Source organism: Cervus elaphus, chromosome 12 (genome assembly GCF_910594005.1).
Source record: "Cervus elaphus chromosome 12, mCerEla1.1, whole genome shotgun sequence".
NCBI lineage: Eukaryota > Metazoa > Chordata > Mammalia > Artiodactyla > Cervidae > Cervus > Cervus elaphus.
The window spans coordinates 21,910,065-21,932,241 of NC_057826.1; the positions used below are offsets into that span (position 1 = coordinate 21,910,065).

The 22,177-nt window shown below is 45.1% G+C and overlaps 1 protein-coding gene across 1 annotated transcript; it reads left to right on the plus strand.

The window, feature by feature from the left end:
- The first annotated feature begins 6,722 nt into the window (after nt 1-6,722).
- Nucleotides 6,723-8,430, plus strand: LOC122705497 (protein YIPF5). Its single transcript, XM_043920901.1, has one exon. It carries the CDS (start codon nt 6,836-6,838, stop codon nt 7,607-7,609), a length of 774 nt encoding a protein of 257 aa, XP_043776836.1. The 5' UTR covers nt 6,723-6,835; the 3' UTR covers nt 7,610-8,430.
- Nucleotides 8,431-22,177: the final 13,747 nt, after the last annotated feature.

Here is a 22,177-nt window from a genome sequence, read left to right on the forward strand (position 1 = left end):
GATAGTGGTGATGGTGATACAACAGAGTGCATGTCCTTAATGTCACTGCTTTGTACACTTAAAATGGGGAAAATAGTAAATTGTATGTTATGTACAGTGCCTGGGGTTCACTGGATAAATGGTAGTCTCAACAGGGTCACTGAGAGAATTAAGCGAATTAAAGCATAAAGGGGCTTAGGAAAAGTTTTCGTATATTGAACATGCTCAGTACATTTTGGGGGGTTACTATGTTTGTTTTACAGATGTAAATTTGAGACTTAGAGATAAAGAGAAACACAGGTGGCCAGTGAGGTGCCTAAGTGGGCTGCAAAGCTAGACCTGAGTGAACACAGAAGCCGCATGGTTTCAGACACCATGCGCTCTCTTCCAGCCCCAAGCAAGTCAACATTAGAGGGAGAATCAGCAAGTGGGCAGCAGGATTCATGGGGAAGGCATTTATTAAGCCCTTTCTGTGTACTCAGCTCTACTTGTTATAGAGAAGACCAGAGAAACAGAAAACCCTCTTCCTGCCCTCAACAGTTTGACTCAGGTACATGGCGTCACGCAGCAGGTCTCAGTATAAAACCATCTCAGATGGGACAGCACCCACCTCTAAGGGCTGTGGAATCCCAGGGGAGAGAGTTAAGGTGGGGGTGAGCTGGCAGGGCCAGCTGGGGCCAGGGCTTCCTGGAGAGGAGTCATCGAGCACACATTGCTGTCCAGGTGGCAGAAAAATCCCAGTGGATAAATATGAGCAATACTGATACCAAATTACAATCCCTTGTCTGCAAGGCTGAAGTCCAAGAATCTCAACAACAGAAACAATTGTTTTGTTGTTGTTGATGTTGTTGTTAATTTGTTGCCACATCTTACCTGGCAGCAAACTTGACCTGAACTGAAGAGGCTCTTTTGGTTAAGAAGCCCTGTCTTAAGTCCCTCCATGAAGATCAATACAGTTGCTTCAGAATCATGAATATATCTGATGTGGGCACATTCTGCCCTGGCACCCACCAAGGGAGATAGGTCAAGAGATGGTTATGAACCATATTACTGTCTAAAATAAGAAAAACTGGATGCAGTAAGCCAAAGAAAGACAGATACTGTATGATTTTACTTACATATGAATGCTTATAAAAGAAAAAACACCAAACTCATAGAGAACAGATAGTAGTTGCCAGATAGATAGAGGTGGGCAGTGGAAGTGGGAGAAATGGGTGAGGGTTGTCAAAAGGTACAAGCTTCCAGTTATAAGATAAATAAATCCTGGGGATGTGATGTACAGCATGGTGACTATAGCTAACAATACTGTATTGTATATTTGAAAGTTGTTAATAGAGTAAGTTTTAAAAGCTCTCATCACAAGAAAAAATATTTGTAACTATGTGAGAGTTGGATGTTAATGAAACTTATTGCAGTTGATCATTTTATAATCTATACACACATCAGCTCATTAAGTTGTACACCTAAAATTAATATATTATATGTCAATTATATCTCAATTTAAAAAAAAGTTATGACCTTTGGCCACAAGTGTTTTGAATGAAAGATTGATAACTTGTATTCATCACATGATAGACAATGGGAACCATGCATTTTGCCAAGTGCTTTCCCCACATTAACTCATTTCATCCTCATAGCAACTCTATAAGCCAGGTCCTATTATTATCCCCATTTTTCAGATGAGGAAACTGAGGCCAGAGAAGATAAGCAGCTTACCAAAACTGCCACAAATTTGTAAGTGATAGAGCTTTGTTTGAAGCTGCAGTCTTCTCATTTGGACAACAATGTCTTGGTGGTGTCAAGGTTTTAGAATGACAGTGAAAATGGAAGTCAGACTATGGAGGTCTTCAGAGGAAGGAGCTGGAGGGGAAATGAGACCCCAGAACTGAGTTATTCATCTGTGTGTTGACAAAGAGGGAAGGGCATACGTATGAGGGTCTGAAGTGACCTCCAGATCAGGTGGGCCTGGTGGGTAACCAGGGCTGGGGCTGCAGAGGGGCTGGGCTTCCCTGGCTCCCCATGGCTGAGGCTGTAATTTGGAAAACAGAGTGTCGGGGAGCCTGGCATTTAACTTGTCACCTACTCTCAGACATAAACGGCCACTCTCAGGCCTGTAGCCTTCCCCTTTCTTTTGAAAGAGGAAGCAGCCCCAGAAGGTCCCTCTTACTTACTCTCTCTGGTGTGAAGAAGAGGAACCTGGTTCTGATTTGGATTTTTTGAAGAAATCTTGCTTTGATGTGGTCCAATCCAACTTCTTCATTTGCTGGTCTGACAGGGACCTCGGTGGCGGTGGCTCCTCAGGGACAGGCCGAGGGGACTCTGAGTCAGAGACCCCTGAGGGTGGAGTTTCCCAGCCCTGACTCCGTGGGTACCTCCAGTTCTCTCCAAGGATACCAGAATCTTCTCAAGGCAAAATGTAAATATTTATTTAAATATTGAAATAAACTTTCTGCAAAAATAGACCTATGGGAAAAAATCAGCCTATATCAGCCAGCATCTTTTTTTTTTTTTTTTTAAACAGTTTGTCAGTAGTTCTTTAAAAAAGTTTTTTATTTATTTACTTTTGGCTGTGTGGTGTTTTGTTGCCGCTTGGGCTTTTCTCTAGTGGTAGTGAGTGAGTGGGGGCTACTGTTTGTAGCAGTATGTGGGCTTCTCATTATGGTAACTTCTCTTGTGGTGAACACAGACTCTATGGCGTGCAGCCTTCAGTAGTTGTGGCATGTGGGCTCAATAAATTGTGGTTCCTGGGCTCTAGAGCATAGGCTCAATAGATGTGGCACACAGGCTTAGTTGCTCTGCGGCCTGTGGGATCTTCCCGGACCAGGGGTTGAACCAATGTCTCTTACGTTGGCAAGCGGACTCCCTATCACTGAGCTACTAGGGAAACTCTGGCTGTGTCTCTTAAATTCTTAATGAAATACAGCTGAAGATGGTCCTGCCAAGGTTGGTGGAGGATTTTCCATGAGTGTGCTTTGTAAATTATAAAGCACTGCACAGTGCTTGCAACGATCAATGCTGCCTGATCATTACCCCTGAGCAGAAAATCCTACTATTGTGCCTTTACCTATTCTGTATTCCTGATGGAGCGGAGACCTGACAGGCATCATTCAGGTTACTACAAATACTTCCCTTCTGTAGGCCTCGATTTCCATATTAGTCAGGCTAAGCAAGGCTATGCTGAAGTGACAAATAAACCCTGAGCATCAGTAGCTTAACATGATCAAGTTTCATCTCTTGCTCTAATGAGGGTGGACAGAACCTCTTCCATCTTATAGCCATGCTACTGAAGCACGTGGCCCGTAAGGTCACCATGGAAAGGGAAGAGAGAGATGGTGAAAGCACACCATTTCTTAACTGTTTGGGCTTAGGATTGACAAGTCATTTATAGTTTACTGGCCAGAATGATTCACATGATCCCTGACTAGCTGCAGGGAAGATTGGGAAATGCAGGGGGAGCACTGGATATTCTGTGAATACAATGGACTCTGCCATGGTTTCCTCATCCTTCTAAAAGGAGGGTTGGACTAGATCACTTCAGAGCAGGCATCACCTGCCCTGGGTTTCTAGGACTGTGTCAACCAGAGATCTATCTGGAGGTTGATGACTTACAGCAAGTGATAACTCTGGGTTACTATACACAGCTTCCACGAGAAGAACTGCATACTAGCCCCTTAATAATCAATTTCACTTTCTTCACCTTCCCTAGGTCCACCTCTGAGCTATTTCCCCTCTGCTGCTCCTCCCAAGTCCCAAATACTACAGCCTGTGAAATCAAGTGACCCCTTTCAGTGCAGATGCTTTTCTTTCTGGAAGAAATGGGGCCTGCCCTGAAGCAGGACACTGAGAAAGAGCCAGGTTGCTGGCAGGCTGGGACCACCTGAAAACCCTGGCCCGTGGGATCCCTTTCTTCTCACATCTCTAGAGGAATTTGGGGATAATTCTAAAAAGCTCTTGCTGCTTTCTCCCATTTCCCTCTTCATCTCTGTGCTCTTGCTACTCCCTTTTCCATTCTGGGGAGTTCCACATTGATCTCAGACAGGATGGTCAAGGATGGTCCACGTGCATTTGAAAGGCATGGTGATCACTAGGAGCTGGCATAGGTTCGCCAGGAACAATTCTTGGTCCCCTTCCTTTTCTGACACAAAGTCTGAATTGTCAGATCGGGAACATGCTATGGACATACTAGTTTTACATTTCAGCATGGGCATTAGATAAACTCACGTGCTCTCAGAAGGAGTGCAGGTGTGTGATGGCATCAAGTCATATGCTGCTGGCCTGTCCCTGCACAAGCCCCAATTGTGATAATTGGGCTTCTGCCTTTTTCAGGACACATCTGCAATCTTAGTTTGGTCAAAAGGTCCTAACCGTGGAAGCCTGGCCTATATTCCTCTCTGCAGGAATGTCAGAGACCCTGAATATTGCTTCTCCTTGATTACTTATCGCCACTGAGTAGCCTGAGCGGCAAGAACATACCGCTGGGCGAAGGACCCCCAACTCCAAGTGCTTCTGCACTGGTGTGGGCCTCCAGTGCTGCTGTGGTTGTCCTAAAATCCTTTGACATTCTTATTCATTCCATCCAGAGGTGGTATCTATGCTCCTCCCCTGAAATCAGATAGTCTTGCAGGGTGCTTTGATCAGTAGAATATGGAAAAGTGGTGCTCTGTGAGTTCTAAGGCTGGGTCAGAGAAGGCTCCATAGCTTCTGCCTTCTGGAATATTCACTTGGTGCTCAACTGCTGGGCTATGAGACACCGAAGCCAGGAGGAGAAGCCAAATGTAGGTTTAAGGGGGGCAGTCCCAACTGAGCCCACTTTTGAATGATCCCAACACTGGTTCCAGCCATGTGAATGGAGAAGCCTCTAGATAACTCCAGCCCCTGCTATTCAGATGGCCTGTCCTTTCCTCATCATCCACTTTCCCAACTGAAGCCCTAGACATGGTAAAGCAGAGGAAAGCCATCTCTGCAGTGCTCTGTCCAAATTCCTTACACACAGAACCTCAGAGTATGATAAAGCAGCTGGTGTTTCACACTGCCAAGCTTGAGCCGGTTTGTTCCATAAAAACTGATAACTAAAAAACCACCTCGTCCTTCTGCCATTAGCATGGAGATGGATGGATCAGCATCAACTTTCAGAAAGGAAGCCTCTAGCAGTGGGGTGCACAACCCATTCCTATACAGCCTCTCTGATGACAAAGACTTACATACAGGGAGCAACAGGCACAGAAACAATAAGAACATTGGAAGGATTATTTGGAAATGGTGGACGTCACACCGGAGACAGAGAGGCAGGACACAGGGGGATGGGGTCAGTATCCTGAAAGATCTCAACTGGCTGAGATGAACCTAAATCCAGCACTTAGATTTTAAAACTCAAATGCAGAAGAACAGGTGAAGTAAGGGTTAGCGAGGCAAAGGGAAGGATTGATTATTCCAAGAAAGAGGGATGGGTGAGATGGGACACACTTTGGAGTGATGGAGGGAGAGTCTGTGGGTGGAATACAGAAGAAGGGGGAGGGACTCAAGATGAGACTGGCCAGTGGGCAAGGTTGTGTCAGACCAGGTCTCAGGAGCCATAGCCCGAAGGTGCTGGGACCCTGGGGTCAGTTTACCCTGCATCCCTGTCCTCAGGAGCTCAGGAGTCCAATGGATCTGGCTGTTTAACATCTTGGGTTGGCAACACCCCTGGCAGATTCTAAAACTGAATAGAACTAGTTAAGCCAAGACAACTTCTAAACATACAACCCAGAAACCCAGGCATAAAACCAGCTGGATTTCCCCGGAATTTATTCTGTTCGGGTTCAATCCACTTATAGCAATGGACACAGTGCACTGGAGTGACCCCAAAGAAAGATTGCCGGCCTGATGGTCCTCCTGACTCCTTCCATTGTTAATCCTGGCAGTGCTCATGGATTCTGTTGTTGTAGGTCTGCATCCCACCTTGTTTAAGAAATTCCTGAAAAGACTGGGGTGGTGGAGGGGGTGCCCTGGATAGCGGTGAATTTCTGAGGCTAACATGTCGGATTCTGGTGGGACATGGGCCCTGGGGATACTTCTTTTCAGGAGAGGTCTGGTCTGGGTGCGGGGCCTAGGAAGGGTGAGGACCCTGCCTGAGTGTGGCCTCTGGTTGGCTCAGTGGAGGGGCTATCGCGGGTGCCAGTGGAGCGTGGGACAGGCCCTGCCTGGCCTCTCGCTCCCTCTCAGGGTTTATCAGGGGATTGTACTGTAGCCAGACTCAGTCCTCCCCCAGGCCTACCTACCAGGGCCGCAGAAAAAAACTAGAAATTACCCAGCTAAGCAGGCAGCGGTTGTGTATGGAAGCTATCTCCTGTGCTGCCTGGGTTTGTTTTTGCAAGGTCAGGAGCTGAAGACGCTTTTGGAGACTCTGAGCAGGGGGCATGAGGGCCTTTTCTGCACACTGAAATTTCCAGGAGGCAGAGGCCCACACTGAGACTGCTAGATTGATCGATGTCTTCCCTCACCTGCGGCTGCCACCTGCATGTGGCTCTTCAAAACCTACCTGTGTCCGTGTGGCCTCCAGCCAGGGTCCTTGTTACTATTGCTCAGGTGTTGGGCTCTGCAGGGCAGGTGGAAGAGAGACAACTGTGGCCACTCTTGGAGCATTTGATTATACCAGACTGAGACTTTAAATAGCATGAACTTAATTAAAAAAATATTTATTTATATTTTTACTGAAGGATAGTTGATTTACAATGTTGTGTTAAATTTCTGCTATATAGCTTTGCCTTTCTGACACGTAGCAACCGGCCCGGTACAGGGTCCTTAGCTGAGTTTGGGGGATTTAGGGGGCTGCCAGAGCTACCGCCGCCACCGCTGCTTCCACGTTTGATCATTTGCAATGTCAGGCTTTGATAATTTAAACACGGATTTCTACCAGACAAGTTACAGCATCGATGACCAGTCACAGCAGTCCTACGATTATGGAGGAAGTGGAGGACCCTATAGCAAACAGTATGCTGGCTATGACTACTCGCACCAGGGCCGGTTTGTCCCTGCAGACATGATGCAGCCACAACAGCCATACACCGGGCAGATTTTCCAGCCAACTCAGGCATATACTCCAACTACACCTCAGCCATTCTATGGAAACAACTTTGAAGATGAACCACCTTTATTAGAAGAATTGGGTATCAATTTTGACCACATCTGGCAAAAAACACTGACAGTTTTACACCCCTTGAAAGTAGCAGATGGCAGCATCATGAATGAGACTGATTTGGCAGGACCAATGGTTTTCTGCCTTGCTTTTGGAGCTACATTGTTACTGGCTGGCAAAATCCAGTTTGGCTACGTATATGGGATCAGTGCAATTGGATGCCTAGGAATGTTTTGTTTATTAAACTTAATGAGTATGACTGGTGTTTCATTTGGTTGTGTGGCAAGTGTCCTTGGATATTGTCTTCTACCTATGATCCTGCTTTCCAGCTTCGCAGTGATATTTTCTTTGCAAGGAGTGGTAGGAATCATCCTTACTGCTGGGATTATTGGATGGTGTAGTTTCTCTGCTTCCAAAATTTTCATTTCTGCATTAGCCATGGAAGGACAGCAACTTCTAGTTGCATATCCTTGTGCTTTGCTATATGGAGTCTTCGCCCTAATTTCCGTTTTTTGAACTGAATTTATCTGGGATGTGGACATCATTGGGCCAAGTAATGAAAAGGACTTTGAACTCTTTAATCGGACCAGCAAACGGCTGCAGTGCAACTCTCATGCAGATCTAATGTTTGACTCTTGGAGCAGTGGAAGTGAATAAGTATCTTTTGTTCATTTTTGTAGAACTTTTGAATACTATATTGGATTTATGCAGTATGACTAGATTTAAAAGGTGTTTGTGCTTATACAAATAAGAAGTGCTATTTCTTTCCTGTTCCTGCAGCCTTAGAAAAACAACTTTTTCCCTTGCTAATTGTATATTATGGTGTTTTTGATAGATTTTTATCAACTGTGGGAAACTAACCACAGAGATGATATCTTAAAAACAATCCATAGTAGAGAAGACACAGGACTTATTGGAGAAATATTTTCCCAAGGAATTAGGAAAGAAAACTTGCCTGTATTGTCAAGTCAGATGCAATTGAAGCCGAAAAGTGATCCCAATGTAAAGTTTTATGAGTTTGCACTTCAGAAATTTGACATTCCTCTGAGTTATTTTATGGAATTTTGGCTAAAATTCAGCAATACAGGTAGTTCACAGTCTACCTTATTGTAGACATGGAATGGAATATCTATTTAAATAGTAGCATTAACTAAAACATAGTGACCTAGACTGGCCACATTAATGTTATAGTTGGATTTCCATGTTTCCCAGGAAAAAGAAAATCACTAACCATTTTTGAGGAAAATACTTAAAATGTCACAATTTCAGTATTGCAGTTCCCAATGTAAAGTGCGTTTGATGCTTACTGATTAAAATTTTCCCAATTAATTTAAAAACAAAACAAAACAAAACAAAACAAAACAAAAAAATTTCTGCTATATAGCAAAGTGATCTGGTTATGCCTATATATACATTCTTTCTTTTTTAAAAGATTTTTTTTTTGATGTGGACCATTTTAAACGTCCTTATTGAATTTGTTACAATATTGCTTCTGCTTTATGTTTTGATATTTTGGCCATGAGACATGTGGGATCTTAGCTCCCCGACCAGGGGATGGAACCCGCACGCCTTGTATTGGAAGACGAAGTCTTAATAATTGGACCACCAGGGAAGTTCCCATATTCTTCTAAAAAATCTTATTGAAGTGGAGTTGATTTACAACACTTTGTTAATTTCTGTGGTACATACATTCTTTTATATATTCTTTCCCATTATGGTTCATCACAGGATATTGAATAGAGCTCCCTGGGTTATATAGTAGGACCTTGTTAATCCATTCTCTATATACTAGTTTCCATCTGGTAATCCAAAACTCCCACCCTAACCCTCCCCTCCCCTTCTTCCCCCTTGACAACCACAAGTCTTCTCTATATCCAAGCATCACCTTGATTTAATCATCACAGCAAGCCCCTGGAATAAGTATTATTTCTATTTTGTAGATAAGGAAACCGAGACCCTAAGAGGTTAAGGGGTTTATCCAGGCCATACAGCTTGTGAGGGGTGGAGCCAGGACACAAACCCACAACTGCTTGACCCTAAGCCAGTGCTCATAACTGCCACGTGCGTGCGTGTGTGTGTGCTCAGTCGCTTCAGCCGTCTCCAACTCTTTGCGACCCCATGGACTGTAGCCCGCCAGGCTCCTCTGTCCATGGGGGTTCTCCAGGTAAGAAGACTGGAGTGGGTTACCGTGCCTGCCACCAGGGGATCTTCCCAACCCAGGGATCGAACCCTCGTCTCCTACGGCTTCTGCATTGGCAGGCAGGTTCTTTACCACCGAGCCGCCTGGGAATCTCATAACCATGACATAGGCCACTTTTCAAAACGTTATTTCAGGGGAGTCACAGAACAGCAGGTAGAGACCCCTGGGAACATGACGCTGCTGGGGGGTGGTCCCAAGCAGTATAAGTCAGGGCATAGCCTCAGGTGAGGCCTGAGGTGCAGCGTGAGGGCCTGGCAGAGGTGCCCACTACCCCCTCAACCTGTGCCCTGCTGAGGAGCATGTGGGCATCACTTGACCAGCTCTCTCGCCTCACCCGGCTGTGACCTGGCAGAGATGGCCTGCAAGTCCCTACATCGCTCAGCTTCCAGGCAGGTCAGGGCTGGAGGAGGGTGGGTCCTGGGAGCTCTGTCCCTGGGGGAGGACAATCGGGTCGACTGAGCTGAGAAGGGCTGGGGGTGCGGAGGAAACACAGGGTGAGGGGCGGCCTGAAGCTTGGATCCTGGCAGCTGAGGGCTTTGGGCTGGCTGGCAAAGGGCTAGGTGCGTTCTGGCAATGGCAGAGCGTCTCTTCCTCTGAAATGCTGAGGTCTGGCTGTCCTCTCGCTCTGCAAAGTTACTTTCTTCTCTCTCAAACCGACCGTTGTGAGCTCCTCAGGGATATGGTGCCCGAGTAAGATATCTCCTGAGCTGCACAGAAGGGTTTAAGGGGATTTTAGAGTGACTCTAGGGGTGGGTGAGAGTTTTAGGTGTGGAGTTGGAAGGGAGAGAAACCTGGAGGCTGGCTGGGAAGAGACCTGGAGGTATTCTGGTTGAGAATACTCTGTCAATTCCCTGTGCAAAGAGGCATCTGGACGCTTCCTACTTGCTGATAGGGTAAGAATTCTGGAATGCTTCTTTGAGTGAAAAAGCCTGGGGTGCAATACTATATATATGTGATATCATGCTACATTTGTGCAAAAGAGGAATTGAAAAGGCAAATATCTGTAATCGTATTTGCTTATAATTACAGAAAGAAATTCTGGAAAGCTAGGTAAGAATGAATAAAGATGGGTATATGGACATAAGACCTGGATGGATGAGGGGGACAAGTGTGAATGAGACATTATTTATCACTTGCTATGTTTTTATTTCGACCATGGATTGTAATACTTATTTTAAAAAGTCCTTTTTACTTTTGACAAAAAACAAACAAACAAAAAAATCAAGACTCTCTAACTCTTAGGTGCTCTCTGGCTTATGGCTTCTTATCTCCTGGCCCCTATTTCCCACTTTATTTTTACTAACATTATCACTGCTTCCTTTGCCTGATTTTTTTTTTTTTTTCATCCTTAGTGTAATTCCAGGCCTCCCTATTTAAAACAAAACAAAGTTTCCCAGACCTCAGCTCTCCTCTGTGACATTCTCCTTGAGTAGACATGGAGAACAATGACAGCTGGTGTCCTTTATCTCATGGGACCTTGGCTCAAAACCTGATGGTCCACCTCTCCTGGTGACAGTGAGGCCAGCCATGGCCTCGGCAAGCTGGTCCACTCTCCAGCTCCAGTCACCTTCAGCACATTCTCTGTCTCTGCCCCTGTGCGGGCCTCCCATTCTGTGGTCACAGCTGTGGAGCTGCATCTCAGCCATCTTGCCCATTAAATAACCAGTCCTCACCAACTCTCCAGCCCCTCAGGTATCTTTTGGTCCTTTCTTCATGAGACTAAATAATCTTGAGTCCTGTAACTAGTTCTACAATGCAAACATCATTCCTTCTTTTGAAATCACACCAAGCATCTCTCTTAATTTTAGAGCCTCTGTTTTATAACAAGAGGTTAAGCCCTAAGTGGGCTTCCCTGGTGGCTCAGTGGTAAAGAATCCTCTGGCCAATGCAGGAGATGCAGGATCCTCAGGTTAAATCCCTGGGTTGGGAAGATGCCCTGGAGGAGGAAATGGCAACCCGATCCAGTATTCTTGCCTGGAAAATCTCATGGACAGAGGAACCTGGTGGCTATAGTCCATGGAGTTGCAAAGTCAGATGTCACAGTCCACTAAGTCTGATGTGACTTAGTGACTAAAGAACAACAACAAAGCCCTAAGTACCTAGAGACCAGTGAGGAGATCACTGCGCTGTTTTTCTCTGCCTCTCTGCTTCGATCCCTCTTGAACAAGCATTCAGATTTCTTACATGCCATTGTTTTTCTTTGCAGTTCATGGAGTGCCACCATCCTCTTTATCTCAGTCCGTCAGACCTTCTTAGTGTCTTATTATCTCCACTGATTCAGGTTAAGCTTGGCCCAATGTGCTCTTTATTTAGATCATCTTTATTATACCTGTGGGCAGATCTTATAAGCAGGACTTGGCACTGGTTTACTTGTGGGTTTCCTTTGAAAAGGTCAGTGTGAAACAGGAAATGTGACTAAGAAAATCTTCCTCCATGAAGCCTCACTTCATTAACTGGAAAAAGGCTCCTGTCCCCTCTCCCCCAGTACTTACTCATGACCCAGACACATTTCAAAAGAACGCATAGTTCCCCAAACACTGAAATATGCATGCTAAGGCTCATGTGCAGAGTGAGTGGTGATTTGTCAGGTTTGCCCTGTCTGGAGTCCATCCTCAAGCCAACTCGTGCGACCTGTCACCGTTCTTCAGAGAATCTGAGGATGGCTGGGGACCTGGGACGTCTGGGAGACCTCATGCCTGACCAAGGAGTGGAGTGGCGCTTAGGAGCTGGGATAGTTGGCAATACTCACGTGCATAAAAGGCTGAGCCAGAATGGGAATGCAGGTCTCCTGACTCTCAAGCCACATTTGCCCAATTAAACCACATGTCTACCTCTCTAAGCTTCTGGAGGGACCCCTGCATCTTTCTTCTTATAGCAGATAAGCCAGGTGATGCTGCAGTTCAGACACGTGGTTGCTGGGAGATGACCCTGGGCCAACAATCTGGGCATTTGGACTGGGCTTCCTCAGGGAGGCAGTAATTGTGGCACTTGGTGTTTCCTGGTTTGCAACCTTGCTTTGGTTTCCTCATCTATAAGATAGAAAAGTAATAGCTCTTACCTTCTACAATTAGCATGAGGGGAAAATAATGCGCAGAAATCATTTAGAGCAGTCTTGGTGTGTGATCACTCTCTAACGGTTAGCTATTATTATTCTGATGGGTTGGTCTGCTTTCCTCCATTCTATTCAACTCAATGAGAATTTGGCACCAACCATGGACTTTACTGGGGCTGTGAAAATGGCCACATTGAAGCTCCACCTTAACCCTGGCCAGTCTCCCAACAGCCAGCAGTTTGTCTTAAGAAAAGCTGGGGAAAAAAAGAATATAGATGGTCCAATGCACAGTCAACCCTGGCAGGGGCTAGGCTATGTGGCATGGAGCCCGCCTCTGAGATGGCCTGGTTCAGGGCTGCCAGAAGTGCCCAGTTCTCAGAGGACTTGGGCTCAGTGTTGATTCTGGCTTGGCACCTGATACTGAGATGGGGAGTATGGATTGAGGCACAGAAGTTTGGGACCCCATTTACTTGGAGCAGACAGAGAGACACAGTGTGGGATGACATAAGGGGAGCCAAGGCCAGGCTCAAGGACGCTGAGACCCGGCTTGACTCACCCTTCCATTCGCTCTCTCAAGACCTCAGTGTGCATGCTGGGAAATTCCTGGGGGAGGTTAAACCCCGACCCTAAAAGGCACGTAGATACTTCTTCAGAGCTTCGAGTTGCCTCACTCTGCCCGCCAGCTTCCTGAAAATGTAGTCTTGCCACACTGGAGGAAGGATGGACCAAAAGCAGCGTGGGATCCTGTGTCGGCAGGATTTAACAGAGGGAGAGTCAGAGCCGCAGCTGAATGTGTGAAAAGTTAACAAAGCTGAAATTTTATTAAAACTTATTTCTACCACACACACCCATGCGTTATGTAACAATTTTCTGATGTGAGTACGAACCCTTGGTTCTCTCAGCCCACATTGTCCTCTTCCCCAACTGTCTATATACCAGGGTCAGGGACCCTCTTTCAAAAAGTGGAGCAGGTGTGCCCAGGTGCAGAGACGCTCTTTGCAGATTATCCATTGCATCCTGTTAACACTTAGGCCTGGCTTGTGTTCATCTGCATTATTGTCATTTACTGAGTGACAAGAGCATTTTCTTTCTCAACCATTCTTGATGGAGAGACTAACAGTCCTTACTTGAATGCACTGGGTGGACGTTTGCCACAAGGTGATTGGCTTGCTGCAAGTGGATGGGGTTGATGATTTCTTAGAAATTTGCTCTGATGTTGAGTATTTCTCAATAAACTGGAAGAAAAAGAACACATATGACACATAATAGGCATTCAATAAACACAAACAATTACTACTTAGAAAAAAAAAAAGAAATTTCCTGTTTCTAAATGGGCTCAAAATAATCCTTAAATTCTCTTGTGGATCCCTACCTGGGATTTATTCAGTCTTAAAATGGTAGTGTGTCAAACTTTTCATTGATTCTAGCTGATTGGGATGAGATTAATGGCTTCCCAGGTGGTTCAGTGGTAAAGAAGCCACCTGCCAGTGCAGGATACACAGCGGTCTTGGGTTGGGAAGATCCCCTGGAGGAAGGCATGGCAACCAACTCCCATGTTCTTGCCTGGGAAATCCCATGGACAGAGGAGCCTGGTGGGCTACAGTCCATAGGGCTGCAAAGAGTCGGACACGACTGAGCACACATGCACTTGTGAGATTAAATTCTTGAGTAAAAAGAATTTTTTTGTAAATTTAAAAGAGGGACTGCTAGGTGTTTCCATTTATTAACCTAATATTTAAAAGCATCATGTCTTGATTTGCCTATTTTTTTTTTTTTTTTTTTACTTTGTCTAAGTTCCCTCACTCTCCTTCCAGAGTTCCTTATGCAGATCTGGGAAGGAGCAACAGAGGATAAAAGCAGGAGTTGGTTTGAAGGTCTGAAACGGGAAAGAGCAGACATTTCCAGTTCCCAACACCCCTATTTCCCGAATATCTTCTGAGCCCCAGAAAATGGCTCTTGGCTGTTTTGCCCTCTGAAGCATCCCCCTGCTTCTCTGCTAGTCCTTGGGGCTCAGTCCTAGAGGACCCCCACTCCCAGCCTCCTGGGTGCGGGCTGGGGTGGGGGCAGATGTGTGTGCAAGGGTGGGAGCCTCACACTGCCTGCCTCTCCCAATTAATCCCCCCAAAGGAACAAAGCCTTATTTCTTTCCTCTCAGTTCCCAGGCAGTGGCTGGGGCTAGACAATCCTTGGCAGCTCAGGGGTTAAAAACAAAACACAGCCAGCGGGGGAAACAAGGCAGGCAGCTGCAGCGGCTCCTCAGAGCCCACTGCAGGCTCAGCTGAGGCCCCAGCAACTCCTTGGAGACTGGAACCCTAGGCGATGGAATTTTCCCTTGCATAGAGGCTATTGTCCTCTGGAAAGGGCCAGGGCCAGAGGAGGCCCGCTGATCACCCCGAGCTGCAGCCCAGGGAGCTCCCGAGGGCCCGAGGGCGCCACGCCACCCAGCTGAGCTTGGGTGAGAAGGCAACTGGGGTGCACCCCCACCCCACCCCACTTTGAGAAAATGGAGGGTCTGGTGGGGGGCTTCCAAAGGCCAGGGGAACCAGTTGTCACCCCACTCCTCAGCCCCAACCAGCCCAATCACTGGGATGGAATAAAAGGCTTGGTTCCCTTGGCAACCGCAAGAGCTAGGTCTTTCACAGAGTGCAAGATGGGCTTGGGGTGGGGGTTGGGGGGCAATGAGCGGGAGCGGGGAGGGGCAGCCTGTTTACCCGCACGGTTTGAGGGACTCTTTTGTAGGTTCCCGCCTGGGAAATACAGGATACCCTAAGTGTGGGGTTTGTTCTTAACTGCTTCTCAGTTCTGGGCCGTGGTTGGTGGTCCATGATGGGAATGGAACTGAGTAGGCCTCTCACGAACTTCATGGACAGCTCAGGAGAGTTCAGCCAAGCCTACCTTTATAGGTAGCAAGACCCAGCCTTGTTTTGTAACTGGAGACCCCTGGAAGTGTTGATAGATGCTTGAGTTCATAGAGAGCTATTTGTGAAGCAGAGATTAGAATAGCAGGCGCCCGTCTCCTGGGTCTGATCTCAATGGGCAAGACAAGGCTATTTTTAATATCAAGCAAGGGAGTTGCTGAAACACAGACAAAGTGCAGAACCTGGGCTAACTTTGTCTCAAGCACTAGGCTTTGTGAAAGGAGTTAAAAAATCTATACACATACCAAACAGATGCTTTTTGCCTCAGCGAAAACAAGTGATAAGGGCCAGGAGACCTTGACCCAGGACTCTGGGATGACAGGTCCCAACTTGTTGTCACTAGAACAGAGGTGCATGGGAATGTTGGTGTAACCCCCACCCCTCCTGCCCCCCGGGGTGTTAGATGTGAGGACTTGCAATCTGGCATTGACAGCAAACACCTCAAAAGCGTGGCATCTCCCACGTGGAACAAGCAGAGTCAATAAAGTGATATGGTGGCTTAAGAAGGGAGATGAAGAGCATAAAGCAGCCCACTGTTCAGGACCCTGAAAATAATTTTTGAAAAGCACAAACCAACCCAAATCCTTATCTGGGCTAGCTGGGCAGTTCTTAGAGATAATGAGAACTGGGTTCATGACTAAAGGTTGGCTGGATTCTCCTGCTTTTGCCTGAGGATCTGGGGGTGGGGAAGGGAGGGGAGAGGTCACTGTTTTCCCAAGAGAGTGGCTGAGGCCTTCCCCAGTGAAATACTTCCTCAGATACAACAAGGTCAGTCCCTTCAAAGCGCAGCTCCAGTGGGTGGGTCTCCTCTGAAAGACACAATTTGAGGAAACCTCAAGGGTGAACCCTGAGATGAGGACAGACCTGGGAGGCAGGACCTGGATCAGGAAAGAATCCCGAGATGCCACTGCGGTTGCTTTGAATGCATGACCTATGGTCAATTAGATGACCACCTGCTTTAATGATCATCATCAAAATGCTAATGATGGTAATAATAAAAAGGCTAAGGAATCCCTTATCACCTAATTAATTTACTTACAGACTGGCGAACTGGCAGAGAAAAAGTCCAGGCAATACAACAGGACAATCTATTTAGAAATTATCCAGGGAATGGGAACTCAGAGGAGAGAGACTGATATGAGCTTACCTTTTGAACACTCTTGTGTGTATATAATCTCATTTTATTTTTATGACAATTCAAGGAAGGGGATGTGAGTATTATTCCCAATTGTAGATGAGAAAACCTAGGCGTGGGTAGGTTAACTAACTGAAGCAGGATTTCATAGCTTAAAATGGAGAGAACTAGGCTTTTTGTTTGTTTTTTAACACCTCCTGTTTTGTTTTATATTTTTATTTTTTCAGCTTGCTTTTCCTTATTATCTTGAAGTATAGTCAAATTTTAAAATAATGATTGTTTAAAAATTTAAAAAATTTAAATGTAATTTTTAAAAGTCACCTTCCATTTCCTATTTACAAAATATTAGCCATATTTCCCATGCTGTACAATACACCCTTGAGCCTATCTTATACCCAACAGTTTGTACCTCCCACTCCCCCACCTACCCACTGGTAACCACTAGTTTGTTTTCCGTGTCTGTGAGCCTGCTTCACTAGTTTGTCGTATTTTTTTAGATTCCACATGTACGTGATATCATACAGTATTTGTCTTTCTCTGTCTGGCATTTCAGTTAGCTTAATGCCTTCCAAATCCATTCATGTTGCTGCAGATGACAAAACTTCATTTTTTTAAATCAATTAATATATTTTTGATTGTGCTGGGTCTTTGACGCTGCTCGTGGGCTTTCTCTAGCTGCAGTGAGCGAGGGCTCCTCTCTAGCCGTGGTGTGCGGGCTTCTCACTGCAGTGGCTTCTCTGCTGCAGAGGGCAGGCTCTGGGTGACCCGGCGCTGGGAGTTGCAGCACGCGGGCTCAGTAGTTGTGGCACGCAGGCTTGTGGCAGGTGGAATCTTCCCAGACTAGGGATCAAACCCATGTCCTCTGCATTGGCAGGCAGATTCCCGTCCACTCCACCGCCAGGGAAGTCCAAAAGTTCATTGTTTTTTAAGGCCCCAGAAGTATTCCGTTGTATATGTGTACCACATCTTCTTTATTCATTCATCTGTTGACGGATACATAGGTTGCTTCCATGTTTTGGCTATTGTAAATAATGCTGCTATGAACATTGCGGGGCATGTGTCTTTTCGAATTAGTGCCTTTTTTTTTTTCAGGAAATATACCTAGGAGTGGAGTTGCTGGGTCATACAGTTAAACTCGGTTTCAAATCCTATCTGATTATCTTACATCTATATATATAACAGCCACTTTCAGATATGAAATCTCAGTTGAATTTCAAAACTCCTTATTAAGGCAGGAGATTATTCTCATTTACAGCCTGAGAAGCTGCCGGTGGTGGAGGGACTTGTTCCCATCACAAGATGCCTCTCTGGTAAAGCCATGACTGCCCCGGGGCTTTTCCCACAGAGGCTTGAAGCCTGGTCTCACGTTCCGTTCTCGTGCATCAAAGAGGATTTAAACATCTGCCGTTCGCTCATTCACTTATTCGTTCAGTCACTCAATTAATATTTGCTAAGACTCTATCATGAACAAGGCACCCAGGGGGAGAGAAAACAAATTAGATTTTTTCGAAGTCCCTTTGAGTAAAAGGATTTTTATTATCTCACTGTCCTGTGTCACGGCTGTCAGTGGAGACGTTTCGAAATTCGTGTGTTAACCAGTGTGTCTCATTCAATAAACTGATATATTCACAATGGGAGAATTAAAATTCTAATTAATAACTAGGAAATCATAGACACGCCCCATGACACCTCACTCCTAAACATGGACGGAGTAATATAGTCCAGCTTGGGCTGGACTCATTGCAACACTTGAGTGGAAGTAGAGGGGAATGAGCTCCGGCCAAAGCCTACTTGGGTGGCCAATTGTGCCTAGCCCCTCAGTCTAGCTAGCATTCCTGTATCCCCCGGTGCCTGATATCTGATTTCATGGTCCAGCTACTTCCAGGACAGGATCAGACTCTTCTTGGATCCCCAAGTCAGGGTGTATGCTGGTCATATTGCCTACTCACCCATCTGTACAGGATTACTTGATAAAGATCACCTTTTACACGGAACTACCATGGGCAAAGACTTAGCCCCAAAGTGACAGAAACCACCATAATATATGTAGAGAGGTCAGAAGCAGTTGAAGACAAGTAGGGCATGATCATTGTCTGTGAAGAACATGCAGGGTCAGGAGGGCCCATAAACAAAATTCCCATCCCTGTCCATACGGCCCAACATTCATTCATTCATTCCTTCACTCATACAGGTCAAGGTGCAGGTATTTATTAGAGTTCAGGGTGGAGGGAAGTGAAGGAGTTTTTATAAGGAGAATTGAGGTGATAAGGGAATGCTGGGGACAGGCTTTGGAAGGGAACGAGTTGATTCAAGTATTTATTCAACAAATACATATACTGAGCGCTTTCCCTGAGACCTGGCACTTGGTCTCTTGTTTATATGGTGTCTGGTGCTTAGATTTCTGTGGATTGAGGCTGGGAACAGGTCGCACAGGTTCTGTGGCTTGACCTCTTAGAGGGAAGAGTGTGGACAGGGAGGATGAAGAACATGGGTGCTCTAATGCTGCATCCAGCCCTATCTTTGAGGGTTTTGTTGCCCAAAGGCACCCAGGGAATATTGCCAGGAGGCACAGTTACCCATTGTGATAGGAAATGATCTTAATTTTAGAGGCTCAATTAGGAAATTTTTCCTGGTCTGTATAGTAAACATCGATGACTCCATTATTTATAAATGAGACCCAAACTTTAAAAAAAAATCTTAACATTTTCTATCACCACACTTCATTTTATCACCCAGTCTCTGCCTCTTTTCTTTTTGCCTTGCTTCCTCTCTGCAAGTAGAAATGCTGGACTTAGCAAATCAAAATACAGGACACTCAGTTAAATTTTAATTTCAGATAAACAACAAATAATTTTTCAGAGTAAGCATGTCTCAAAGAATGCATGGGAGACACTCATGCTAAAAAAAAGTATTGGTTACCTGAAATTAAAATTTAACTGGGTGTCCTGTATTTTATCTGACAACTCTGGTCCCCAGCCCTACATACCCAAGCCTGTTTAAATTTATTTCTTGTCAGTACACAGTACCTCTGAGGGCTGAGTATCAGGGTTTACTATCTCTTATGTGAAGCAGTGTCATGAATTGTCTTCACCTCTCCTCACTAAGTGTCCCCTTCTAAACAGAGAAGTGCCAGGAGCATCAGATAATTTTTCCATAGTTGATTTTATAACCCTTCCATCTTTCTGATCACTTTTCCTCAGGTCTTTTGTTAGAGACTTCTGAGTGGATAGCATCCTACAGTGCCACTAATCCAGACGTGAAGACTCAAGGGGATTCAATATTGGCGGAAGATTATCTGAGGTTGTCAGTTTCCTTCCTGATCATGCCCACATTTGTCAAAGATTGAGGGCAGGAGGAGAAGGGGGAGACAGAGGAGGACATGGTTGGATGGCATCACGGACACAATGGACATGAGTTTGAGCAAACTCCATGAGATAATGAAGGACAGGGAAGCCTGGTATGCTGCAGTCCATGGGGTCACAAAGAGTTTGACACAACTGAACGACTGAACAACAAGAATGTCTATTGAGCAAGATTCATAAGGATCATAGGTAGCATAGGTCCATTTGATACAATCCTTTTTTTATTATTTATTTATTTATTTATTTGATACAATCCTTTTTTAAAAAAATTATTTTTGGCTGTGCTGGTTCTTTGCTGCTGCACATGGGCTTTCTCTAGTTGAGAAGAGTAGGGGCTACTCCCTAGTTGCGGTGCTTGGGCTTCTCATTGTTGCAGAGCATGGATTCAGTAGTTGTGGTGCATGGGCATAGTTGCCTTGAGGCATGTAGGATCTTCCCAGACTAGGGATCAAATCGGTGTTCCATGCATTGGCAGGTGGATTCTTATTGGAGGGACCACCACGGAAGGTCTTGATAGCATCCTCGAAATCTATGTATTTTGCCCTTTCTCATATTTGTGTGGTGTGTGTGTGCAAGCACACACACATACACGCACTTTAGTCTGATAAGGAGCCAATAAAGTAATCGAGCATTTGAGAGAATGGGGAAGGGCAGGCAGGTAAGAAAGATCATGTTGGGTTTTGGGAGTGCTTTTATTGTAAGAGAATAACGGAGATGGTGTCTGGGTTAAGAAGGTAGAATTATGCTGTTTCTTCCTCTTTGCTGTTTTCCAAAGTTACGTAATGTAGTTTTCTAATCTAAAAACAAAACAGAAAATTGAAAGAGTGATTAGACTTTCATTTTAAAAAATGCAAAGTCTTACTACTGAAATGACTATAAAAAGAAAACATGGCATTATAAAAGTATCAAAACAGGTAAATGCTTTATAAATTTCACTTGCTATTTTCTGAGTGGCTGTTTCCCAGTTACATAGCTAGAAGGGATCATTGCTGAGACTGAGACAATTTCCCTGGTTTAAAACCCAGGCCCTTTCATTATATCACAGCAGAAATGTACCAGTTGGATCCTGTAGGAAGGTATCTGTTCAGAACCTCAAGAGCAAGAGCCACAGGGATTTCAGCACTTTATTACTAAATTATTTCTCTACAGTCTGAATCTAGCATTGCTTCCCTACACAATGATTGATTTTCACAGTATCAATTCTTTAGCACAAAATTTCTAGAGCCCATGAATGAATCAGCAGTGAAAAGTTTATTATAATCATAGTTACTGTTTCCTAGATGCCATGTGCCAGGGAATGGGATGAAATTTGAATTCATTTAACTGATTTAATTTTTGTAATTTAGGTTCTAGCCCCATTTTGTAGTTGAGGAAATGGAGACTCAGAGATATTAAGATCATACCGCTATTAAGTCTGGAGGCTGAGATTCAGAATTAAAAGCCTAGTTAGGTGTGACATGTTTCATTGTGTGCTAATCCTTTAAAAATTCAACAGGGGTTGCCCTGTTGAGGGTGGTACTTTCGTGTTCTTCTCTAAGCAGTGGGTAAACAGGCCCCGCTGTTCATAAGACCAGTGAAAGAAGAGAATAGGAAGGAAAGCTCAGACTGAACTATAGTCCATAATGCTGACTTAAACTTTTAGATGCCTACAATGAAATGAACAGACAATTTTCTGAAGGAGCGACAAATTCCAGATCTTTCTTAGTGCGTGCATGCGTCTTTAAGTCATTTCAGTTGCGACTGACTCTTTGTGACCCTATGGACTATAGTCCACCAGGCTCCTCTGATCATGGAATTCTCCAGGCAAGAATACTGGAGTGGGCTGCCATGCCCTCCTCCAGGGGATCTTCTTGATCCAGGGATGGAATCCATGTCTCCTGTGGCTCCTGCATTGTAAGAGAATTCTTTATCGCTGAGCCACTGGGGAAGCCCAAACTTTCTTAGGCATCTTGTTAAAAGGCTCCTTCTCTTAGAGTTTGTAATGTGGAGGTTGCAGAAATGGGCTTCTTTATTTCTTCCCAGGCCTCCGGAGGATCATTTTCCATTTTTTTTCTCTTTTTCCATATTAAACAGAGCATCATACATTCCTGAGCATGCTTCTCCCACAGATTTGTTTTGACAAGCAGGGGGGGAAGTTGGGAGGCCTGTAGAATGGGCTGCAAGATAACCTGAGGATCTAGGAGAGCCCTTTCCAAAACAATGGTTGATTATTTCCAGCTCTCTCTCAAGCTGGTCTTCTCAGAGAGCAGCACTCATCAAAGAGAGACAGCCTGCTCTCTGATTACCTTCACCCTTGTCAGAGATGTGTTCAGAGGCTTCCATCACCCTGATGGTGACCTGCTAACATCCATGCCTCTGGTCAAAGGTTTGTTTATGTATTTCATTAAATAGGTTGAGCATTTATCAACCATTATTGG

Coding starts and splice junctions, on each gene's coding strand:
- LOC122705497 (XM_043920901.1), top strand. CDS start 6,836: ATGTCAGGCTTTGATAATTTAAACACGGATTTCTACCAGACAAGTTAC.